We start from the raw sequence: 21,773 nt of genomic DNA, 5'->3' as shown, positions 1-21,773 counted from the left end.
CAGACAATCCCGCACTTACCTGTGACACTATCTCAGACAGTTGCTCACATCCCTGTGACACTATCTCAGAGATTCCCTGTGCCACCATTGGATTCCTCCATCCTCTGCGCTATTGTGGAGAGCGCAGGTGGCACCTGTTCCAGTACCTCGCAAATGTGCAGCTGTCCCTCGATCATTCTCCTTTCAAAGGATGGCCCCCGGGGTTCAGCATCTGCGTCCAGCTGAGCAGAGCCCGGAGAGGAGTGCTCCCACCGAAACGGACTCTCCACAGCTGCCCCTGCCACCAGTGTCTGCTCGTGCTCGCATGTGTGTGCTGACTCACCAGGTGCCAATCCAACTAACTGAGTACTAGGACCCACCGAGGTGTGAGTATCTGTGCTGGTGGATGGCTCGCTATGATGTGACTGTGCACCCTCAGAGGCCGGCAGGTCCTCTGAGGAATCGCCCTCTGCCGTCACTGCGGTCGCTGAGGCCCTGTAAGAGAACAGAAGGCAATATTAAGCATCATCACAGGTGTGTCGTGTTGCGATGAGCATACTGAGGTGTTGAAGATGGCAAGCCTTGTTAACATCAATTCATATTATGTGCGATGAATGTTAACGTTGTGTCACCAGACATTTGTGGGGTGCCAGTCTCGCCGTCCCCAACAGACAGGCACTCGCGGGTGCGACTGAGCTCCAGCGCCTCCTGCTCCGCGTCTGTGAGGACCACTACTTGTTGTGGCCTCCCTCCAATCCTCACGGGCATTTTGCGCTCCCTTCTCCTAGAAGGGGAGAAAGTGCAGGCGTGTGAGTGAGTGATGGTGACGTGGCCAACTGATGAATGCATTGCTTTGCATGAGGCTGACCATGAAAGAGGTGCATCAGAGGGTGAGTATGAGACAGAGACATCAAATTGTATCAGGATTGGGGTGAGCGGTAGTGGTGGGGTCACAAATGGGGAGGTGAAGAAGTACTGACAAAGTGTAGGTAAGTTGAGGATGAGCCTTAAGTGGGTGTGAGGAGTGACGTGATCGAGTGGTCTTGGCAGTGCAGAATGAGTAGGGGTGAGGGGAGGGGGGGGGGGGGGGGGGGGGAGGGGGTGCGGTGATGTGCAACACAGAATGTAGGAGAATCAGTAAGTGTACTTGGCTTGGGCTGATAAGTGGCAAGTGACATTCGCGCCAGGCAAGTGCCAGGCAATGACCATCTTCAACAAGAGAGAGTCTAACCACCTCCCCTTGACATTCAACGACATTACCATCACCAAATCCCCCACCATCAACATCCTGGGGGTCACCATTGACCAGAAACTTAACTGGACCAGCCATATAAATACTGTGGCTACAAGAACAGGTCAGAGGCTGGGTATTCTGCGGCGAGTGACTCACCTCCCGACTCCCCAAAGCCTTTCCACCATCTACAAGGCACAAGTCAGGAGTGTGATGGAATATTCTCCACTTGCCTGGATGAGTGCAGCTCCAACAACACTCAAGAAGCTCGACACCATCCAGGGCAAAGCAGCCCGCTTGATTGACACCCCATCCACCACCCTAAACATTCACTCCCTTCATTACTGGCGCACTGTGGCTGCAGTGTGTACCATCCACAGTGTACATCTGCAGCATCTTCACCATCTTCTTCGACAGCACCTCCCAAACCCGCGACCTCTACCACCTAGAAGGACAAGGACAGCAGGCACATGGGAAGAACACCACCTGCGCGTTCCCCTCCAAGTCACACACCATCCCGACTTGGAAATATATTGCCGTTCCTTCGTCGTCGCTGGGTCAAAGTCCTGGAACTCCCTTCCGAACAGCACTGTGGGAGAACCTTCACCACACAGACTGCAGCGGTTCAAGAAGGCGGCTCACCACCACCTTCTCAAGGGAAATTAGGGATGGGCAATAAATGCCGGCCTCGCCAGCGACGCCCACATCCCATGAACGAATATAAAAAAAAACAACTCACTTTTGCTGACCTAGTTAGGTCATTGAAGCGCTTTCTGCACTGGATCCAGGTGCGGGAGATGTTGCTGCTACTGGTCACCTCCTTTGCCACCTCGAACCAGGCCTTCTTGGTGGCAGAGGCAGGCCACTTCCTCCCATCTGTCGGGTAAAACACATCCCTCCTCCTCCTCCTCCTCACCCAGTCCAGTTGCACCTGGAGTGAGGCATGGTTGAACCTTGGAGCAGCCTTGCCCCTGTGCTGCTCCATTGTGGTTTCTGGGACTTTGCTCCAGCAAAAGCCTTTGAAGCAAAAGCCCTTTAAATAGAGCTCCTCCAGCTGACAGCCTGTGATGCAGGTGCACAGTCTGCCCGCTGCGCAGCTTTCTGACGGCAAACTCGGAAGCCACATTATGTGGCACCAATTCAATTGTGATCGCGTGGGAAATGGACATTTTTTATTGGTCGGGTTACCCACGCGCCCATTCACCCCCCCGCCTCCATTCTAATATCGGGGCCATAGAGTGGGGCTAAAATCCCCACACTTCTGACCGAAATCAAGAGTTCTACTATTTGAGCCAAGCTGGTCATATGCTGAAGTTATGGAAGCTGCTATTAACTCTTGAATTATCCATCATCTTGAATGTTCTAAGTGAACTGATGATCAACATACAAGTTAAACTTGTTTAAACCACACTTGGAGGACTGTGCACACTTCTGGTCTCCATTCTAAAAAGGATATAGAGGCATTGGAGGTGGTGTAAAAAAGATTCACAAGGATGATACCAGAACTGAGGGGATATATTTATCAGCAAAGGCTGAACAGGCTGGGGTTCTTTTCTCTAGAAAGAGAAGGCTAAGAGGTGACCTGATACAGGTCATCAATATTATGAAAGGGCTTGATAGGGTAGACGTAGAAAAAAATGTTTTCAGTTGTGAGCAAGTCCAAAAGTAGAGGTCATAAAAATAAGATAGTCACTAATAAATTCAATAGGGAATTCAGGAGAAACTTCTTCACCCAAAGAGCGATAAGAAAGTGGAACTCGCTACCACAAGGAGTAGTTGAGGCAAATGGCATAGATGCATTTAAGGGGAAGCCAGATAAGCACACAAGGGAGAAAGTAACAGAAGGATATGCTGATAGGGTTAGATGAAATAGGGAGGGAGGAGGTGCATGTCGAGCATAAACGCTGTGCCAAATGGCCTGTTTCTGTGCTGTAGATTTGATGTAACTTGTTGTTTATGGCACAGCCATTTCATTAGTGATGATTTTCCCCAAGTTATGCATCTCTGAAACTCTGCTTTTTACACTTCACTGATTCACTTATCATTACTTTAGACATCTCCTCACAGTTTCACACCACGCACTCCTTAACAACCCATCACTGTAAATTACAGCCATAGCAATCTAGTTTAATCTCAAATCAAAAGGTGATAATGATTCATCCTCTAACTCTGACTCAGAGGGGTCCGCTGGGCTTTGTTCCTTTTCAATATCAATGACCTCCTTCGCTTATCATCTAACTGTCGTCCCACTTTTGTTGAATATTTCGCTTTGCGGTCACCAGCTTTCTTCAGAATGCATAACCTTAGTGCATGCAACAGTCATTTATCAGCAGAACAATTAAATCACGACAACTTCATCTCCTCTACGCCCTTTGATGAAGCAACAAAAAAAAGAAAATCTTGTTCCTTTCAATTCTTCAGACAGTTTCTTTGAGTCTTTTGCGAGGCCCACAGCAACTGCCTCTTAACGTTAATGTCTCCACTCAGTCCTCCCACACCAAATACTTATTTTCCCATCAGCGGTTCTCTGAATGCTCAAATCTATCCAAGACTTGAATGCTGCTTCCATATCTGAGGCAGCTCACACAATATCGCTGCAAAGGATGCAAGAAAACATTTTGCCATGAAAGGCATCCGTTCTCTCACCTCTAGTCTCCGTTCTCTCTAATCTTCTCTGAACTTTCTTCTCTCGTTCCTTCTAAGCTCCAAACAAAATGGCCTGCACACTCCTACTTCCTCAACGTGTTAAGCTCAAGATTCATTGGACCATCCTCTACACTTAATTCATTTTGTACCAAAACCTCAAGTTGAAGAATTCCTTACCACTGTCTGAAACGGTCTTTCTTTCCTCTTACAATCTGCAGGTTTTTAAAATTAGCCATCACCGAATCACAACTTCTTGATTCAGCCTGATTTTCCCCAGTTGCCTCAATCTCAGTCCTGCACTCAGGTTTCTCAATTTAAATAAACAAATCGGTTGTTAAATGCATTTTCTGAAAATGCAGACCCCACAGAAATTTGATGTTGAGGCCGATGACTTGAGGAGCAACTGATCTATTCTGTTTCATGGATTGCAGTAGAACAACAACTTGCATTTATATAGTGCCTTTAACATAAACATCCCAAGATTCTTCACAAAAGCATAAATCAGACATAAGGACAGCAAGCGCAAGGAGGAGATATGAGGCGTAACCAAAAGCTTGGTTGAAGAGATGGGTTTTAAGGAGGGTCTTAAAAAGGTGGGGAGGGAGGCGGGGGAGCTCAGGGAGGGATTTCCAGAGTATACAGTCTAAGCACAGTCACCAATGGTGGGGCAAAGGGTAGGGGGTACATACAAAAGGCCAGTAAGAGGAACGCAGAGTTCTGAGGTAGGGCTGTAGGAGGTTGAAAAGGTAGGCAGGGGCGAGGCCCTGAAAGGATTAGAAGGTGAATTAGCTAAATTACAGTTTTTTTTTTAGTACCCTTGCAGTAACCATTTACTATTGCTGTACACTTAGATCACAATACGAGGACTGCATTACTGCTCGTTAAGTACCCTTACTCATAGAGCAAAACTTTCTATAGGCGATAAAATTACTGACATCCAAACATCTTGCCCTTTGTGTCCGCAGGAATGCTGTAGGCTTTGGGCAGAAAACCACGTTTGGAATTTTGCCATCCCTTCTTGTATATAATTTTCACCAAGTACTACTTGGATCAACAAAACACAGCTTGTATTTATATAGCACCTTTAAAGTAGTAAAACGTCCCAAGGCACTTCACAGGAGCGATTATCAAACATAATTTGACAACGAGCCAGATAAGGAGATATTAGGGCAGGTGAACAAAAGCTTGGTCAAACTGGTAGGTTTTAAGGAGCGTCTTAAAAGAGGAGAGAGAGGTAGAGAAGCGGGGAGGTTTAGGGAGGGAAGTCCAGAGCTTAGGACCTAGGCAGCTCAAGGCTCGGCCACCAATGGTGGAGTGATTGAAATCGGGGATGCGCAAGAGGTCAGAATTGGAGGAGTGCAGAGATCTCGGAGGGTTGTAGGGCTGGAGGCGGTCACAGAGATAGGGAGGGGTGAGGTTATGGAGAGATTGGAAAACAATTATTGCTGTACCATATATAAAAATCTCAATAGCAGGATTTTCCCCAATTAACTTGGTATTTTGAGTTATATTTTGCAACATAATATTATATCAGATAACTATTGTGCTTTTATATTCCCAAGATCAGTGTTACTTTCTATGCCATCTAGTGGTGTGGTTACTACACAAGGATTTGATTGAGATTGCATGGTATCCCTTTTCCATTATAAGCCGTAAGTCTTAAATACAGGCTTTAATTAGGGCATTCTTAATTTACGTTACAGCGTGGGGACAGAACACTATAAAATAATTGGGTTAATACAAGAAGTAAATATATCACAGTTAATCAAGGATATATTTCTTTCCAAGTGATATCAACACAATACTTGCAGCAGCAAGTATACAAAAGACAGAGGGGGAGATTTTCATCTTAACCACCTGGGCAGTAATCTGGTGGGTCGTCCGCCCTTTATAGAATCCACCTGATTTTAATTTCATTCACTGGAAAAATCGATAACGGGTGAGCCATTCGCTCCACCAAATTACTGCTCAGCCCGTGAGGATCAAAATCTACCCCAGAAAGTGCTGGCTTTGGAAATGGTTCCCTTGCATACCAATATCACTTACCAGCTCATCAAATGTCCTCGTCATCCTTTCAGAGGGATTCCTGACCTTTCAAGGGTGACACCTTAACTTCCAAACTATTACCAGCATTACACTTAGTTTACAGTAATTTTCTTTCTTCCACATACATACATAAAACAGAGATAGATAGAAATTTAGTTTTGGTCTAAAGCTGCAACTGCGGGAGACAGAATGCGTCAAAGTTCGAGATGGAATTTTGTACCAGGTTTTGCTTTTAAAAGACCCTTTAACTATAACTGGTTAACCTTGCAGATCAGATAGTGCAGGACACACATTCCTTACGGTAGGGCTTTTCTAATAAAACTTTATAAACGTGCATACATTTTGGATAGAAAGTAGTTGTGGAGCTTGAGGAAGACAGCAATACATGTGTTTGGGGTTAATTCGTGGTTATGGATCAAGGTAATTTGTTTTGTTTTGGTACCCAGATGTTTGGTTGAATGAAAGGGTCATGGTGCTCAGCCTACCTTGGACAGCAGTCTTGCCAGCTGTCATCACTGCCTGTCCGAGGTTCAGGTAGTGAGCAGCTATTGATTTATTTCCTGATGCCTTTGTTGTTCTGCTTCTGGAGAACGAGATGGTCATGCTGCATAAATCTCCAAGAGGAGGCTTGGTACCATTACTTGGTACTTCTAGAGTTCCAAGTGGAGGCAGACCAATCTGTACATGTCCTTTACGTCTACGATCCAGATGTTAGTTGTAGGGAGGTCAGCACTCCAACGTCACAGGAGATACAACTTCTTGCAACTAGCAGCAAGAACTGTGTCACTCTGCGTGCTGAAGGGCGTGCTTCACATCTGGTCAGTAATCCCAGCAGGCCCAAGGCTGGGTCCTTGGAGACTGAGTCCAGTCATGATCTTTGTGGCCTCATGGGTCAACATTCAGAATGGTTGAATGCAGGTTGCGTGATCAAAAACTTGTGAAGGGGTGAGACTTTCTGGTCGCTGTCCCTCCAGTAATCATCTGGCAGGGGTATAATGCACAGGGTTTTATGGGTCCGGTATATTTGGTGTATTAGCTTGGGTTGGCCCTCTTGCATTCAGCTGCCTAGGCCCTAAGCTCTGGAATTCCCTCCCTGAACCTCTCCGCCTCTCTACCTCTCTCTCCTCCTTTAAGACGCTCCTTAAAACCTCTCTCTTTGACCAAGCTTTTGATCACCTGTCCTAATATCTCCTTATGTGGCTCGGTGTCAAATTTTGTTTGATAATCGCTCCTGTGAGGCGCCTTGGGACGTTTTACCTCGTTAAAGGCGCTATATAAATGCAAGTTTTTGTTGTTGCTTCCAGTGGTTTTGTGGTCCCATGGAACGTGTGCGTTCTACTTCGGGTAGAACCGTAAAGTCTCATTTATCCATTCCCAGGGATGTTCGCTCACGTCAATACTTTTAGCAGGAACAGATACAAGAATGAAGTAAGTTTTTAGTCCTATGTTGGCTGCACGCAGAAGCCAGAATGCTTGAGCACTGGAAGAAATTGGTACTTCCATGCTCTCAGCTGCAGGATGGAGCAGAGCATTGGAGGGGACACAAGAAAAGTCAAACCCTAGGCTTCGGGCATTTGTGAGCAGAACATTTCTAGCTGGCTCTTTTGAAAAAAAAAATGGAGAGGTGTTTTCTTTTTGATGATTTTTCCCCTTCAGCAGTTTGGCCATTAGAAGAATGCAAATGAAATTAAATTGTCCATTCTACAAGCCAGAATAAGCCCTAATGAAAATATAAATTTACAAGATCAGGATGGATTAGGAACTGTTGAAACTGACAACAGCTACCTTGGAACGCACACCGAGTGAATAATAACAAGCTCCTCAATCATGAACTTACCAATTCCTTCCTTCAACGGAGAATATTCATCCTGTTCTTTATCCTCCAGCTTTTCTTTCAGATATAGCTCTGTTGTGAAAGAACAATTGTGAAAAAAATTGAAAAACACTAATAAATCAAAACATCACTACTGTGCACAGTTTACACTCAAATTGTTTGAAGGATGCAAGAGTTCTGGACAGATAAAATGGACGAACAAGTCCAGCACCTGAATTATAATCAGGATATTGTGCAGCAACAACTGTTGGTGCAGACGAAAAGTAGGCAGTTCCAGCAACACTTGTTTTTAAAATTGTAGCAGGAAAATCTCACTAAACTGTTCCCATAAATATGTGTCTGTAACAGATTCAAAAAGCTTCCATGTTAAGCAAAGAATTTGTTTGAAAACTTAATTGATTTATAGACCAAAATAAGACATTATTGATTTTAAAATCTGCTGTATAAATCACAGCTTTGTACGTGTTTTATGCCCTGCACACATGGAGGCCAACACACATACAGCACTGGATTTTATGATGGAACTAGAGAGGAGCATTTAGTGGCATTTCAGTAATTCTCTTTAAGCAGCTCTTTGGTGTTTTCTGCCAGTCTATTTAAGAGGGTAAAAGAACATGCTGTTCTTCCGTGCACCCTAACTATGTGAAAAATACTGTCTCTTACAGTATGAATTAGGGCCATTCAATTTTTGTGTTCACGTGCCAGGCTTTCAATTGAGAAGTCATGGCAGTTCTGGTCATTCTCAGGGAGGGAGGATTAAGGGGAAGGAGAAATAGGGGTTTAAAAAAAAGAGGAAAGCACATTTTAAGACAATTTTAAATGGTGCGTCAGCTACTCACTGCAGGTTTGTTCTGCAATTTGTGTGGGGCCGTATAAAGATGGTAGGTTTTGTAATTCTAATAAAAATTATTAGAGAATATCAGTTTAAATACTGCAAAGTTTGCACACAATTTCTGTGGCCTGGTATTTTATTTAAGATGTAAAGTACAAGACTTCATGCATAAGGAATCATGATATTCATGATGAAGTAATATTTCCACTGGAAGCAGTTCTGCAATTTACTCCGATTCTCACGGTGTGGAATTTGCCTCATTTATACTACAAGCAAATTCTGCAACGCTGGGATGATAAAATTGCTCAAAACTCATCTACATGGCTTTCAAGCAACTACACACATATTCTTACGCTTACATAGTTACCACAAAGTCGCCACAGAGATGTAATCATTTCAGCCATGGAACTCCACCAATTGGGAACAAGGGGGCATCAACTTAGGATTAGAACGAGAAGCAGACTGAGGGAGGTCAGAAATGCTTTTTTCATGCGAAGGGTTATTGGAACTTGAATGCCTCACCAGTGCCGACTCAAGCCCAGTCAATCACAACATTTAAGGAGTAATTAGATAAGCACCTGAAGAAAGATAGTAGCAGTTATGGGGAAAGGAAGAACGAAACGGGGTTAGAGTAGATTGCTCCGAGGTGGAGTTACCACTGGCACAAACACGATGGGGGAAAAGGTCTTGCTTCAATGCTGAAATTTCAACAATTGTACGTACACTGGGGAAGTTTTGTGCAGGGCGGCAATGCGACAATCATACTGCTGGCCTACACTCGGAGCCAGAGTTAAACATGAAACGTGAGGGGCTGCAGCCGTTTTACCTTTGCTGCTAATACCTGCATTTCATCTCGCCAGCGGACAGCACAGCAAGATCCAAGCAGGATCCTGGTGCCTCTGCAGCAAGATATGCCACAATAATTTATATTGCTGAGCTGTCGAAAGGTAGGAGAGGGGCTGGGAAATTATTACACAAGTTTCAGTATTTACTGCTTACTTTGAGATTTCTTAGATATATTAATGACCTGGACTTGGGTATAGAGGGTATAATTTCAAAGTTTGCAGATGACACAAAACTCAAATGTAGTAAACAATGTGGAGGATAGCAACAGACTTCAGGAGGACATGGATGGACTGGTGAAATGGACAGACACATGGCAGATGAAATTTAATGCAAAGAAGTGCATTTTGGTAGGAAGAATGAGGAGAGGCAAAAAAAAATGAAATGGTATAATTTTAAAGGGAGTGCAGGAACAGAGAGACCTGAAGGTGGCAGGACAAGTTGAGAAGGCTATTAAAAAAGCATGTGGGATCCTGGGCTTTATTAATAGAGGCATAGAGTACAAAAGCAAGGAAGTTATGTTAAACCTTTGTAAATCAATTGTTCGGCCTCAGCTGGAGCATTGCGTTCAATTCTGGACACCACACTTTAGGAAGGATGTCAAGGCCTTAGAGAAGGTGCAGAAGAGATTTACTAGAATGGAGCCAGGGATGAGGGACGTCAGTTACGTGGAGAGACTGGAGAAGCTGGGGCTGTTCTCCTTAGAACAGAGAAGGTTAAGGGGAGATTTGATAGAGGTGTTCAAAATCATCAACGGTTTTGACAGAGTAAATAAGAAGAAATTGTTTCCAGTGGCAGAAGGGTCGATAACCAGAAGACACAGAATTTAAAGCGATCGGCAAAAGAACCAGAGAGTAGACAAGAGGAAACATTTTTTTACGTAGCGAGTGGTTATGATCTGGAATGCGCTGCCTGAAAGGGCGGTGGAAGCAGATTCAAGAGTAACTTGCAAAAGGGAATTGGATAAATACTTGAAGGGGAAAAATTTACAGAGCTATGGAGAAAGGTCAGGGGAATGGGACTAATTGGATAGCTCTTTCAAAGAACCAACACAGGCACGATGGGCCGAATGGCCTCCTCCTGTGCTGTACCTCCTATGACACATGAATGACGAATGATAACCAAATTAGAAAGCAGGGTAAATAATGAGGAATCACACAACCAGATTCATAAAGGATTTAATTCTTTTAGGGAACTAGGTGGAGATTTTGGGCAGGATAGCAGTGGAAAATCAGATGGAGAGTCCTACCTACCTATGTTCCTGCCCCGAACCTCAATTTCCTGTTTTTGGCCGTCTCTTTCCCGCTATCCACACGTAAATACGAGTGGGGGGGGGGGGGGGGGGGGAAGCAGCTTGTTTTTCTGCTTACTGCCGCTGTCTCCATTGACCCCAGGGAGAAAGGTGCAGCTACCCTCAGAGCAGCAGTGGCAAGCTACCCAGAATCGCATGTTGGAGGGAGAGGGCTAAGTAACCTCCTCCTCCTCCTCCCTTCACATGGTCCCCCAACAGACTCATGTGTTTTTGGCCTTGGCCTGAAAAAGAATTACGACTTTCCCTTTTTGAGGCCTCTTCTGCCCTCTTGAAATCCTCAGTGTCTTTTCTGGTGCTGCAGCAGCAGCAGCATCACTAGAACCCTGTCAAGATTCTCCACCATGGCAGCAGCAGCAGGCCCCCTCTAGGTTGCAGGGAACCTGCCCTGAATGTTAGATAAGCCCCAACCCAACCCAAAAAATTAGGTCGGGGCCACAACAGGAACAAAGCAGTGCTACCCTGCAAATAAGAGGGAAATCTGCCCCCACATCTTAAGTGGAACAGTGGTATAATGCAACCAAGAAAGAGATTTATCGTGGATTGTAGTGACTATTCCCATGAAATAGTCAGCACAGTGCTTAGCTGCAGTGAAAAAGGCAAAATGGTAGTAGTGAGTTGCATTAGTAGAGGGATAGAGCACAAACTGCATTGCTGAAAAATAGGGCATTGTCCAGATTCCATTTGAAGTAGGGTGTACAGTTCTGATCACCTAATCGTTGAAAGGGTACAGCGGTGAACAAAACAACAACAACTTGCATTTATATAGGTGTCTATAACGTAGTAAAAAGTCCCAAGGTGCAAGGTGATTCCAAGCATTAAAAATTTAAATTACAATGCAAAAGTTAAGGAAGTTGGGCTTATTTTCTTTAGAAAAGATGAGACTTTGAGATGACCTAATTGAATCTCAGAATTATGAAGGGAATTAACAAAATTGATCACCATGATTCCAATACCAAGGGACACAAGTTGAAAATTAAGTTAGGAGTGAGAAGGGATGTCAGGCTGAGGATTTTCACCTTGAAGATGGTGGAGTAGGTCACCAGCGAAGGCCACAGATTTGGACAGTATTAATAAGTTCAAGAGAAAATTAGATGAATTTCTAGAAAGGGAATGATTTGTGGGATGCGGTGAGAAGGCTCTATGAAAAAAAGGAAGCTTTTGTTGACCAAATGGCATTTTCCACTTCCTAAAAGTTCTTTCCTTATTACTAGCATCAGTCAGAAGGTTGTGAGTTCAAACATTACTCCTGGACTGAAGGATATAACCTTAACTGGCACTTCAGGGTGTTGTATTGTCAGAGGTATTATCCTTCAAATGAGACATGAAACTGAAGGCCTATCTACCTGTTCTAGTGGTTCAGGTTGATTAGTAAAAATCCCATAGCACTATTCAAAGAGGAACAGGGAGTCTTCTCAATGTCCTGATCATAATTGCCCAGTTAACCAGCTCTTTGTGGGATCTTGCTTTGTGCAAAATGGCTGCTGCGTTAAACCAAAATAACATCAACTGTGGCAAATATTAAGCATTTTTCTCGATGATGCACCATTGTCTATGTTAAATCGTGTTATTGGCTTCTTTCTTTCAGTCACAGTACATATGGGGTTTAAAACCAGGTTCACTCCCAAAAACAAACAGCCCAGCTTGTTGTAATAGACAATAGCCAAAGAATAGGCATTATGGTTGTAACAGGAATCTGAAGGGGGCATCAAGCCAGTCAGGGGTGAATCTTGTAAAGTTAATGGACCATAATTTACTGTCAAAATAACGGCGAGGCGAATAGCGCCCGCCGTTATTTATGCGCAATTGCCACAGCAACTTCAGGCGAGGGGCAGACGCGCGGTTAAACGCGGAAATCCAAAAGTTGCTGTCCGAGATGCGCAAAAACGGCATCTCGCCGTCTGACTCACCATTGAAACGCATTGAACGGCGTGAAGTTACTTGCAGTGTTAATTACTGCCAGTCAACCTCACTGGCACTGAAAATTAACTATTACAAATGTGGAGTCTCATTCCTTCAGGTTTTAATTGTTGGAGATTTAAAAAATGTCAACTTTTAAATGTTTCAATTTTTTAAAACTTTTCCATTCAGTCTCTTTTTTTCTCTCTCAATCCAATCTTTATTTCTCTTTCTGTACCTGAATTGACATTGAATTCACCCACTCTAATTTACACTTCCTTCTCAGTCCTTGTGCTGTTAATTTCACAATTCTTCAATCTGATTGGTTAAGGAGATACCGAGTCGCTTGCCCTGTTCACTCAGGTCCCAGATGCCCTGTGTCCCTCGCTGCGACGTTACCAGCTCGCACTTTCAGCAACTTGCCACGCAAAAAATTTAAAAACCTAAACGTGCAAGGGCAAGTCTAACTACCACAGACGCTGTTAGAAGCCCTGCTACAGCAAATTATGGCCAAATATTGATGAATCTTGTGTCAGGTCCAGCTCACATGGAAGATGAGCACAGCAAATCCAAAGTTGATGTTACTTTCTATCTTCCAAAGAAGAAGAATTAAGCCTGAAACTATTGTAGGTCTACAATGTGTTGTTGCTACTGTTGATTTATCCATTAATACAGTTTATAGCCTAACCCACTGTCTAGTGGAGTGTTTATTCTACTGCTTTCCCAAAATCGAGGAAGATCAGACACGGGCACGTAATATAATCAGTAAGCTGGAACAGCGACAGGGGCTCTTTGTTCAACCCCTGGCCTCGCTAATTTCTTGGATATCGGGCTGGTTACAAAAGGAAAGAAGGGCTTACCTTTGGGAATAGCATAGTCATGACAATGAACCGAAGAAAAAATGGGGAGTAAAACCTCTCCCCCCAAAACACAACGTAATCGCTTTGGTGATTTTCCAGCCAGCCTGTGGCTGTCCATGCACTCATTTACATAGAACAGCTGCCGAACAACAATGGACATGACACTAGATGGCACTTTGGTTTCCCTGGGCTATTGCACTGATGTCTTGGCAATACCACAACACTTAATTACAGCAATTGCAATTGCGTATGAATAGAATGCTCTCAATACCAGAGTAATAATAGCAGACAGCCATTCGAATGTGTTTTTATGTAGCTACTTGACAATGAATAGAAAGAGGATTGGAAATCTGAACGAGACAAATACTAGTTACAGCTTAGTTATTGACAAATCATCATTCTCAAACATTTCTAGGGGCAATTCATTTCCTCTTGTCTCCTCCTTCAATGTCTCTCAACTCAACTTCCCCAACCAAAGTAAAAAAGCTGAACATCTACACTGAGGTCTGTGCCAATATTATTCAAAAGCCAGCTACAAGGAGATGCAGATGATCAGCTCAGGGTCACTAAGTCTCTGATGTTCTCGAATAGGGAATTTAGGGGCAAACCTGTATCAGTGCACTCCCTGACGCAGCATGTTGCTATTTAATGCTTTAACCTGAAAATTAGCATTTTACATAGGACACATAGGAACAGGAGTGGGCCATTCAGCCCCTCGAGCGCGTTCCGCCATTCAAAGAGATCGTGACTGATCCGCGACCTAACTCCATGTACCCACCTTAGCCCCATATCCCTTAACACCTCGGCGAGCAAAAATCTATTGATCTCAGATGCAAAATTATTAATGGAGCTAGCATCTACTGCTTTTTATGGGAGAGTTGCACACTTCTACCACCCCTTGCGTGAAGAAGTGTTTCCCAACGTCTCTCCTGAATGGCCTGGCTCTGATTTTAAGGTGATGTCCCCTTGTCCTAGACTCCCCCACCAGCAGAAAAAGTTTCCCTCAATCTACCCTATCAAAATCCTAAAAAACCTCAACCAAATATAATATAAATGTTCGCTATTTTAAAAAACAGGAGAGAGATTAGAAAACAGTTCCAAACTTCTACCACCCTTTGTGTGTAGGAATCTCTTCCGCAAACGGCAATTGATACTAGCTCAATTGCTAAATTTAAATCTGAGATAGATAGCTTTTTGGCAACCAAAGGTATTAAGGGATATGGGCCAAAGGCGGGTATATGGAGTTAGATCACAGATCAGCCATGATCTTATCAAATGGCGGAACAGGCACGAGGGGCTGAACGGCCTACTCCTATGTTCCTCGATTAGGAACAGAGTGAATTCCAGTGGATCCAAGCTCCCGTCTGACTGCTATACATGGTCAATGACTGGGTGACACAGTAGGTCTGAACATGGTCCTCTTGCTTCTTCTGATGTGTGCTGGAATTCTGTCCAGACTGATGAGGGGTAGAAATTTCGGGGATCAATGTCCAATATTGGGTCACGCCACTTTTAAGGGTGTTAGGCCCTTACATGTGTAAGTGAGGGGCCTAACGCCTGTTTTGGGCTTCCTTGCAGAAATTGGATTGCAATGAATGGAGCAGTCAGCTGTAGGCAAGTTGCAACCACATGCATCACTCTTTTTAACCTTTTTTTTTATGATATATATATTTTTTTAAATAGTGAACATTTATAACTTCTATTAAAAAAATAGAAGGGAGCATGTTTGGTCGTTGCATGTGTAATAAATGAGACATACTGGTGCTGGTGGAAGGGATACGGTCATCCAATCACCTTGAGTTAGCCATCAAGCACTCAAAGGTCAGGTAGATGGACATTAAGGGGGCAGATCCTTTTGGGTCATCTCCTAAACAGGTTTTAGTTGATCTACAATAAGTTGTACTTATCACAATTCTAATCTGTATACGATATTTCTGCATCACCTTGCGCTTATTTCTGTACTCAACTCCTGATGGATTCATTATTTTGAAGAGCCAGTTAAACATAAACCTCAAAACAAGAATGACAATAAAGAAGGCTTCAATTAAAAGCCACTTACTTTTTGCATCTTCTCTCCACGCAGAAATATCCTTCAGCTGTACAACTCCATCATCAAAAGAATCTGTAACTGTTGGGAAAACAGAAACTGTAATTCCTAGAAGTCAAAATACTGATGCAAAATAAATCTGCATGGAGCTATGACTAGCAAATTTACATAAGAGTGCCAACAGCTTGATTTCACATCTGCAAATTGCAAATTTCCTCGAGGTAGGTCATTTTCCTTCCTCTTTCGTACATTTCTTCTTCTAAAACTTCTGTGTTGTTAATAAATGTAACCAGTACAACCTGCAACTTGGTCGAATGATCTGTGTGAAGGCATCAGGGGTGCTGCAAGTTTACGGATGACACAAAGATTTGTGCCTGCGAAAGGATCCCAGATGAGGAAAAAAAAATTCTAGATGCGATGGAGGAATGGGTCGACATCTGTCAGATGACGTTTAATGTAGATAAATGCAGGGTTATGCCCATGGGTAGGGGCTAATGCCACACATGTGTATACCATGCTGGATTTTGAATTAAAGTTTGTTGAGCAGGAAAGAGACCTGGGTGTTATAGTGCACAAGTTTGCTTCAGTTGTACAGGGCATTGGTGAGACCACATCTAGAATAGTCTGTGCAGCTTTGGTCTCCTTATTTAAGAAAGGACATAATTGCTTTAGAGGCGGTTCAGAGAAGGTTCACTCGACTGATTCCTGGGATGAGGGGGTTATCTTATGAGGAAAGGTTGGACAAGTTGGGCCTGAATACACTGGAGTTTAGAAGAATGAGAGGTGATCTTACTGAAACATATAAGATCCTGAGGGGACTTGAAGAGGTGGATGCTGAGAGGATGTTTCCCCTTGTGGGAGAGACTGGAACTAGGGGAACACAGTTTAAAAATAAGGGATCTCAAATTTAAGACGGAGATGAGGAGAAATTTTTTCTCAGAGGGTCATGAGTCTGTGGAACTCCCTTCCCCAGAGGGCAGTGGAGACAGGATCATTGAATATGTTTAAGGCTGAGTTAGATAGATTCCTGATTAACAGGAGAGTCAAAGGTTATAGTAGGTAGCCAGGAAAGTAGGGTTGAGGTCATAATCAGATCAGCCATGATCTTATAAAACGGCAGAGCGGGCTCGAGGGGCCGAATGGCCGACTCCTGCTCTTAATTTGTATGTTCGTATGAGTCTCTAAAGGTTTACGACCAGTGCCACAAAGCTATAGCAAAAGCTAATAAAACTTTTGAGATATATAGCTAGGATGATCCAATATAAAACAAACAGCCCTATAGTGTCCGTGTCAAGACTTTGGTTAGGCCTTATCCAGAATAGTGTGTCCAGTCTAGCACCGTCATATTGTGGACCTTGGGAAAGGTTCACAGAAGGGCCACTAGATCAATATATCATAAGCAGCTCAGAGAGCAGGGTCTTCTCATTCCAGAAAAGCATAGACTTCAGGCTGAATTGATCAAAGTATTTAAAATAATGAAGGAACTAGATGATATCCACGTGGTTAGATTACGCGAATTAGATAGGTTAGGGAGAATAGGAGTACATGCGTATAAGTTAGGGAAGCATAGAACTGGCTAGATTTTCATTTTCTTTTCTCAGAGGATCACACACCTGTGGGGAAAGTTGCCAATTTGTGCAATAAGTGTGGATTTGCTGCAAACGTTCAAAAGGGAGTTGGATAAATTTTTTAAAAATTCATTCATGGGATGTGGGCGTCGTTGGCAAGGCCAGCATTTATTGCCCATCCCTAATTGCCCTTGGTGGTGAGCCGCCTTCTTGAACCGCTGCAGTCCGTGTGGTGAAGGTTCTCCCACAGTGCCGTTAGGAAGGGAGTTCCAGGATTTTGACCCAGCGACGATGAAGGAACGGCGATATATTTCCAAGTCGGGATGGTGTGTGACTTGGAGGGGAACGTGCAGGTGGTGTTGTTCCCATGTGCCTGCAGCCCTTGTCCTTGTCCTTGTAGGGTGGTAGAGGTCGCGGGTTTGGAAGGTGCTGTCGCAGAAGCCTTGGTGAGTTGCTGCAGTGCATCCTGTGGATGGTACACACGGCAGCCGCGGTGCGCCGGTGGTGAAGAGAGTGAATATTTAGAGTGGTAGATGGGGTGCCAATCAAGCAGACTGCTTTGCCATGGTGTCGAGCTTCTTGAATGTTGTTGGAGCTGCACTCATCCAGGCAAGTGGAGAGTATTCCATCACACTCCTGACTTGTGCCTTGTAGATGGTGGAAAGGTTTTGGGGAAGTCAGGAGGTGAGTCACTCTCTGCAGAATACCCAGCCTCTGACCTGCTCTTGTCCAGTTAAGTTTCTGGTCAATGGTGACCCCCAGGATGTTGATTGTGGGGGATTCGGTGATGCCATTGAATATCAAGGGGAGGTGGTTAGACTCGCTCTCGTTGGAGATGGTCATTGCCTGGCACGAATGTTACTTGCCACTTATCAGCCCAAGCCTGGATATTGTCCAGGTCTTAGTGCATGGGGGCACGGAAAGCTTTATTATCTGAGGGGCAGATAAGTTCATTGAGATGGCTGAGATCACTGCTATCTCCCGGGACCAGTTTTCCTTTGGGAGTCGAACAGCATCTTCCCAGAATTTCCACACCCCTTCACAAGCATCCCCTTGCCCCTGAATTGGCCTAGGATTTTTTCAAATCTGTATTTTGCCTCGCCCAGGAAATTTCATGGCTACTGGTGGCTGGGGAACATTGAGGGCTCGGATGCTCAGTTGCAACGGCATTGAATGGGACAGACACAATGGACCAGCTAGTCTTCTGTCTGTCTTTTTCATATGGTCATAGTTTGATACTTGATTTGCAATGGGACCAGCACATTTTTTAAAATAAGTTACACGTGGCAGTAATTATTTTTGACTTCATAAGTATGACAAAATAGGACAGTAAGTTTCGATTTTCACCTGGATTGTACTTTTTGCTTTTATATGGGAAGTATGCATTTTCTCCATGCCAAAGCTTTGTTATGGGCCTGAAGAATAACCAGTGTTGCACTGTGCAGTGCAAAAAGTGCCCCCTGCATCTCAAGAATGAAAACCCAAAAGTACCAATTTGAACAACGAAAGTTAAATAATCAAAAGCAAAATATTGCTGTTACTGGAAATCTAAGATAAAAACAGAAAATGCTGGAGAAGCTCAGCAAGTCAGGCAGCATCTGTGGAGAAAGAAACAGAGTTTACGTTTCAGGTCGAAGACCTTTCGTCAGAACTGGAAGAAGTTAAAGTTTTTGAGCAAGTACAGAGCCAGGGAAAGGGGGGGAGGAAATAACAAAAGGGAAGGTCTGTGATACGGTAGAGGGCACGAGTGATTAAATGACAAAAGGGATGATGGTGCAAGGCAAGGAAGGTGGTAATGGGACAGGTTAAGAAACAAAAGATTGATCAGGAGTAGGTGACCGAAAAAATGGGAGCAGTGGTTATGATCTGAAGTTATTGAAATCAGTGTCGAGTCCGGAAGGTTGTAAAGTGCCTAATCGAAAGATGAGGTGCTGTTCCTCGAGCTTACATGGAGATTCATTGGAAAAGTGTAAGAGGCCGAGAAGAGAGAGGTCAGAGTGGGAGCGGGAAGGGGAATTAAAATGGCAAGCGACCAGCAGGTCAGGGTCACACTTGCGGACAGAGTGGAGGCGCTCAACAAAGCTGAAAGTTAAATAATTTTCAACAGATGATTTAAAAAGCCTTCGACACGTCAATGATTTGCAAAATTCGAAACAAACTCAATTTATTAAAATTGAACATTAGGAGGCAGCCCGCTTAATACTTAAGACTTGCAACACACTTCACTAAGCTTACAAGTAACCACCACGATGCGATGGCTACAATTTTTCCATTGTGCTGGTCAAGTTATTCAAGCTGTCAGCAGCTCATTTTTTAAGCTTCGCCAAGATAAGGATATTGCAAACCTCAGAATTTGACCTCAGTGAGTTACTAATTGCTGTAAACCGGATATGTTGCATCAATTTCAAAAAACAGGAAATGGAGAAAAAAATAATCATATTACACTGCTGTTAACACACCGTTACTTCAGTATATCAGTGGGTGGCACATAAGGTCAGAAAATAGTCTTCTTGCCTCTTCTGACCAGTGTTGGAATTCTGCCCAGACTGATGAGAATGAGGGGTAGAAATTTCGGGGACCAACGTCCAATATCAGGTGTCGCTGGCAGCCTCCTGAAACCGGCATTAAGCCCTTACATGTGTAAATGAGGGGCCTAACGCCTGTTTTAGGATTCCTTGCAGAAATTGGATTGAGATGAGTAAAGAGGGCAGCTTTAAGACTGTTGCAACCTCTTTTTAGAATATAAATGTTCGCTATTTTAAAAAAATATAACTCTTGCAAAAAAATGAGTGTTTGGTCATTGCATGTGTAAAAAAACGACACATGCTAGTGGAAGGGACACTGTCATCCAATCACCTTGCGTTCGCATCAAGCATTAAAAGGTCAGGTGCAGTACAGCCAGCTGCAAAGTAAAGCTCTCTGCAACATTTGTGCCGACTGCAACAAATGTGACAATTTCTACAACATTCTTGTGGCCACAGAGTGAGATTGTTAATTTAGTGACAAATTAGAGGCAGTTTTGTGTTGTTGGCACTGACAAAAATGAGGTATTCTGTCTAGTTTTCGTGGGAACCATAGAAGTTTAGATCACAGAAGGAGGCCACTCAGCCCATGGTATCTGTGCTGGCTCTTGCCTATAACAATCCAACCTTCTAAGAGTAAAATTTAAGCCAGCTGCACCTCATTACAGCAATCCCTGTTCTCACTCAAGCTCAGAGTCTCAAAACCATGCACCTCCTAATTCCCTTTATCTTCAGGCTTTTCAAAGCCAAATAAGATGTTACCCATCACAATTTCCTAATTTGACTTGTCTTATTTAAAAAAAAATCTTTTCAGCCTGTGATATCCTGCACTATGGTTCCTTCCCCTTTATGTTGATTTCTCAATAAATAAATATCACTCTCAAACTGGAAAGACGCTTGGGAAATATGCCAGTGTCTCATTTATGCTGACAATTAATAGTATAAAGATGCAAATACAGTAGGTATTGCAAACCTGTTACGTAAATATGCACATTATATACGAATTGCACATAATATTGAAATGGTCAGTGAGTTTAAGACAGCAATTTAGTGAGCAATGATGTTAACCGCATGACATATTATGACAGAGCATAATTCAAAGACTCATCAGATTCTCTTAACTCTGTGCACACTGAGTTTATAAAATGAATGTAGCTCTTGTAAATTTTTTTTCCCCTATGCTCTTCTCCAGTAATCTTTAGTCTTCTCCATTCCTTAAGGTGGTGAATGACGCTGGCATACGATTCCACAGTTGCTGATGCCTCCTCCGAATGGCCAATCTTCATATGTGAGCTTTGCTAGTAAGAGGCAACAAGCTATTCCACTACATGGGCATCACAATCAAGCCCAATCTTGTCCTTACCCGAGGTTCATACATGCGCATTTCCTAGCAGGAGGCAGTGGATAACAATTGAGAGCTCAGACCTTGGCTGTCTTTTGCCCTTCTCCACCCTGGCCTGTCTCAAGGGCACTGAAGCTAATTGTGACACTCATACTGCTGCTGCTCTGATTAATATCAGCGAACACAGCACAGGCCAGGAATCTAACCTGGGAACATTCCTGGTCCATACGGTTCATTTCCACACTCAACAGTCACTTAACATGAGTCATTGGGGAGCAAAATATAGAAGCCCTGATTCTCTTCTGCAGGCATTGTCTGGGCACAACTTGAGCACAGCTCTCTTCTGTTATCTCATTGAAAATGTCGATCTGCACACCAGTACAATAACGTCCCTAAAAACGCATTTTACATTCTGTTGAAGCACATTCATGTTTTTATTTATGCTTCAGTGAGCTTTCAGGACCACATAGCTGCTAATTGATAGAAAGGTTACAGCATGGAAAGAGGCCATTCGGCCCATCGAGTCCACGCCAGCTCTATGCAAGAGCAATCCAGCTAGTCCCACTCTCCCGCCCTATCCCCGTGGCCCTGCAAATTTTTTCCTTTCAAGTACTTACCCAGTTCCCTTTTGAAAGCCATGATTGAATCTGCCTCCACCACCTCCTCGGGCATTCCATTCCAGATCCTAACCACTCACTGCGTAAAAATGTTTTTCCTCATGTCACTTTTGTTTCTTTCACCAATCACTTTAAATCTATGCCCTCTGGTTCTTGACCCTTCTGCAATGGGAACAGTTTCTCTCTATCTACTCTGTC

At 43.7% G+C, this 21,773-nt stretch overlaps 1 protein-coding gene across 2 annotated transcripts in view; it reads right to left on the bottom strand.

Annotated features, from left to right (window-relative positions):
- LOC137324777 (ADP-ribose glycohydrolase MACROD1-like) overlaps positions 1–21,773 on the bottom strand; it is an 812,403-nt gene that overhangs the window by 767,841 nt on the left and 22,789 nt on the right. For both annotated transcript variants that reach the window (XM_067989466.1, XM_067989467.1), the window contains exons 2-3: positions 15,539–15,607; positions 7,740–7,808 (exon numbers count right to left, since the gene is read on the bottom strand). In XM_067989466.1, the coding sequence (XP_067845567.1) occupies positions 7,740–7,808; positions 15,539–15,607 (138 nt within the window). The remainder of the gene's footprint in view (positions 1–7,739; positions 7,809–15,538; positions 15,608–21,773) is intronic.

The sequence above is a fragment of the Heptranchias perlo genome, chromosome 8 (assembly GCF_035084215.1).
Source record: "Heptranchias perlo isolate sHepPer1 chromosome 8, sHepPer1.hap1, whole genome shotgun sequence".
Taxonomy (NCBI): Eukaryota; Metazoa; Chordata; class Chondrichthyes; order Hexanchiformes; family Hexanchidae; genus Heptranchias; species Heptranchias perlo.
Note: the sequence above shows the minus strand (reverse complement) of the source record. Positions and strands in the feature narration are given on the sequence as shown.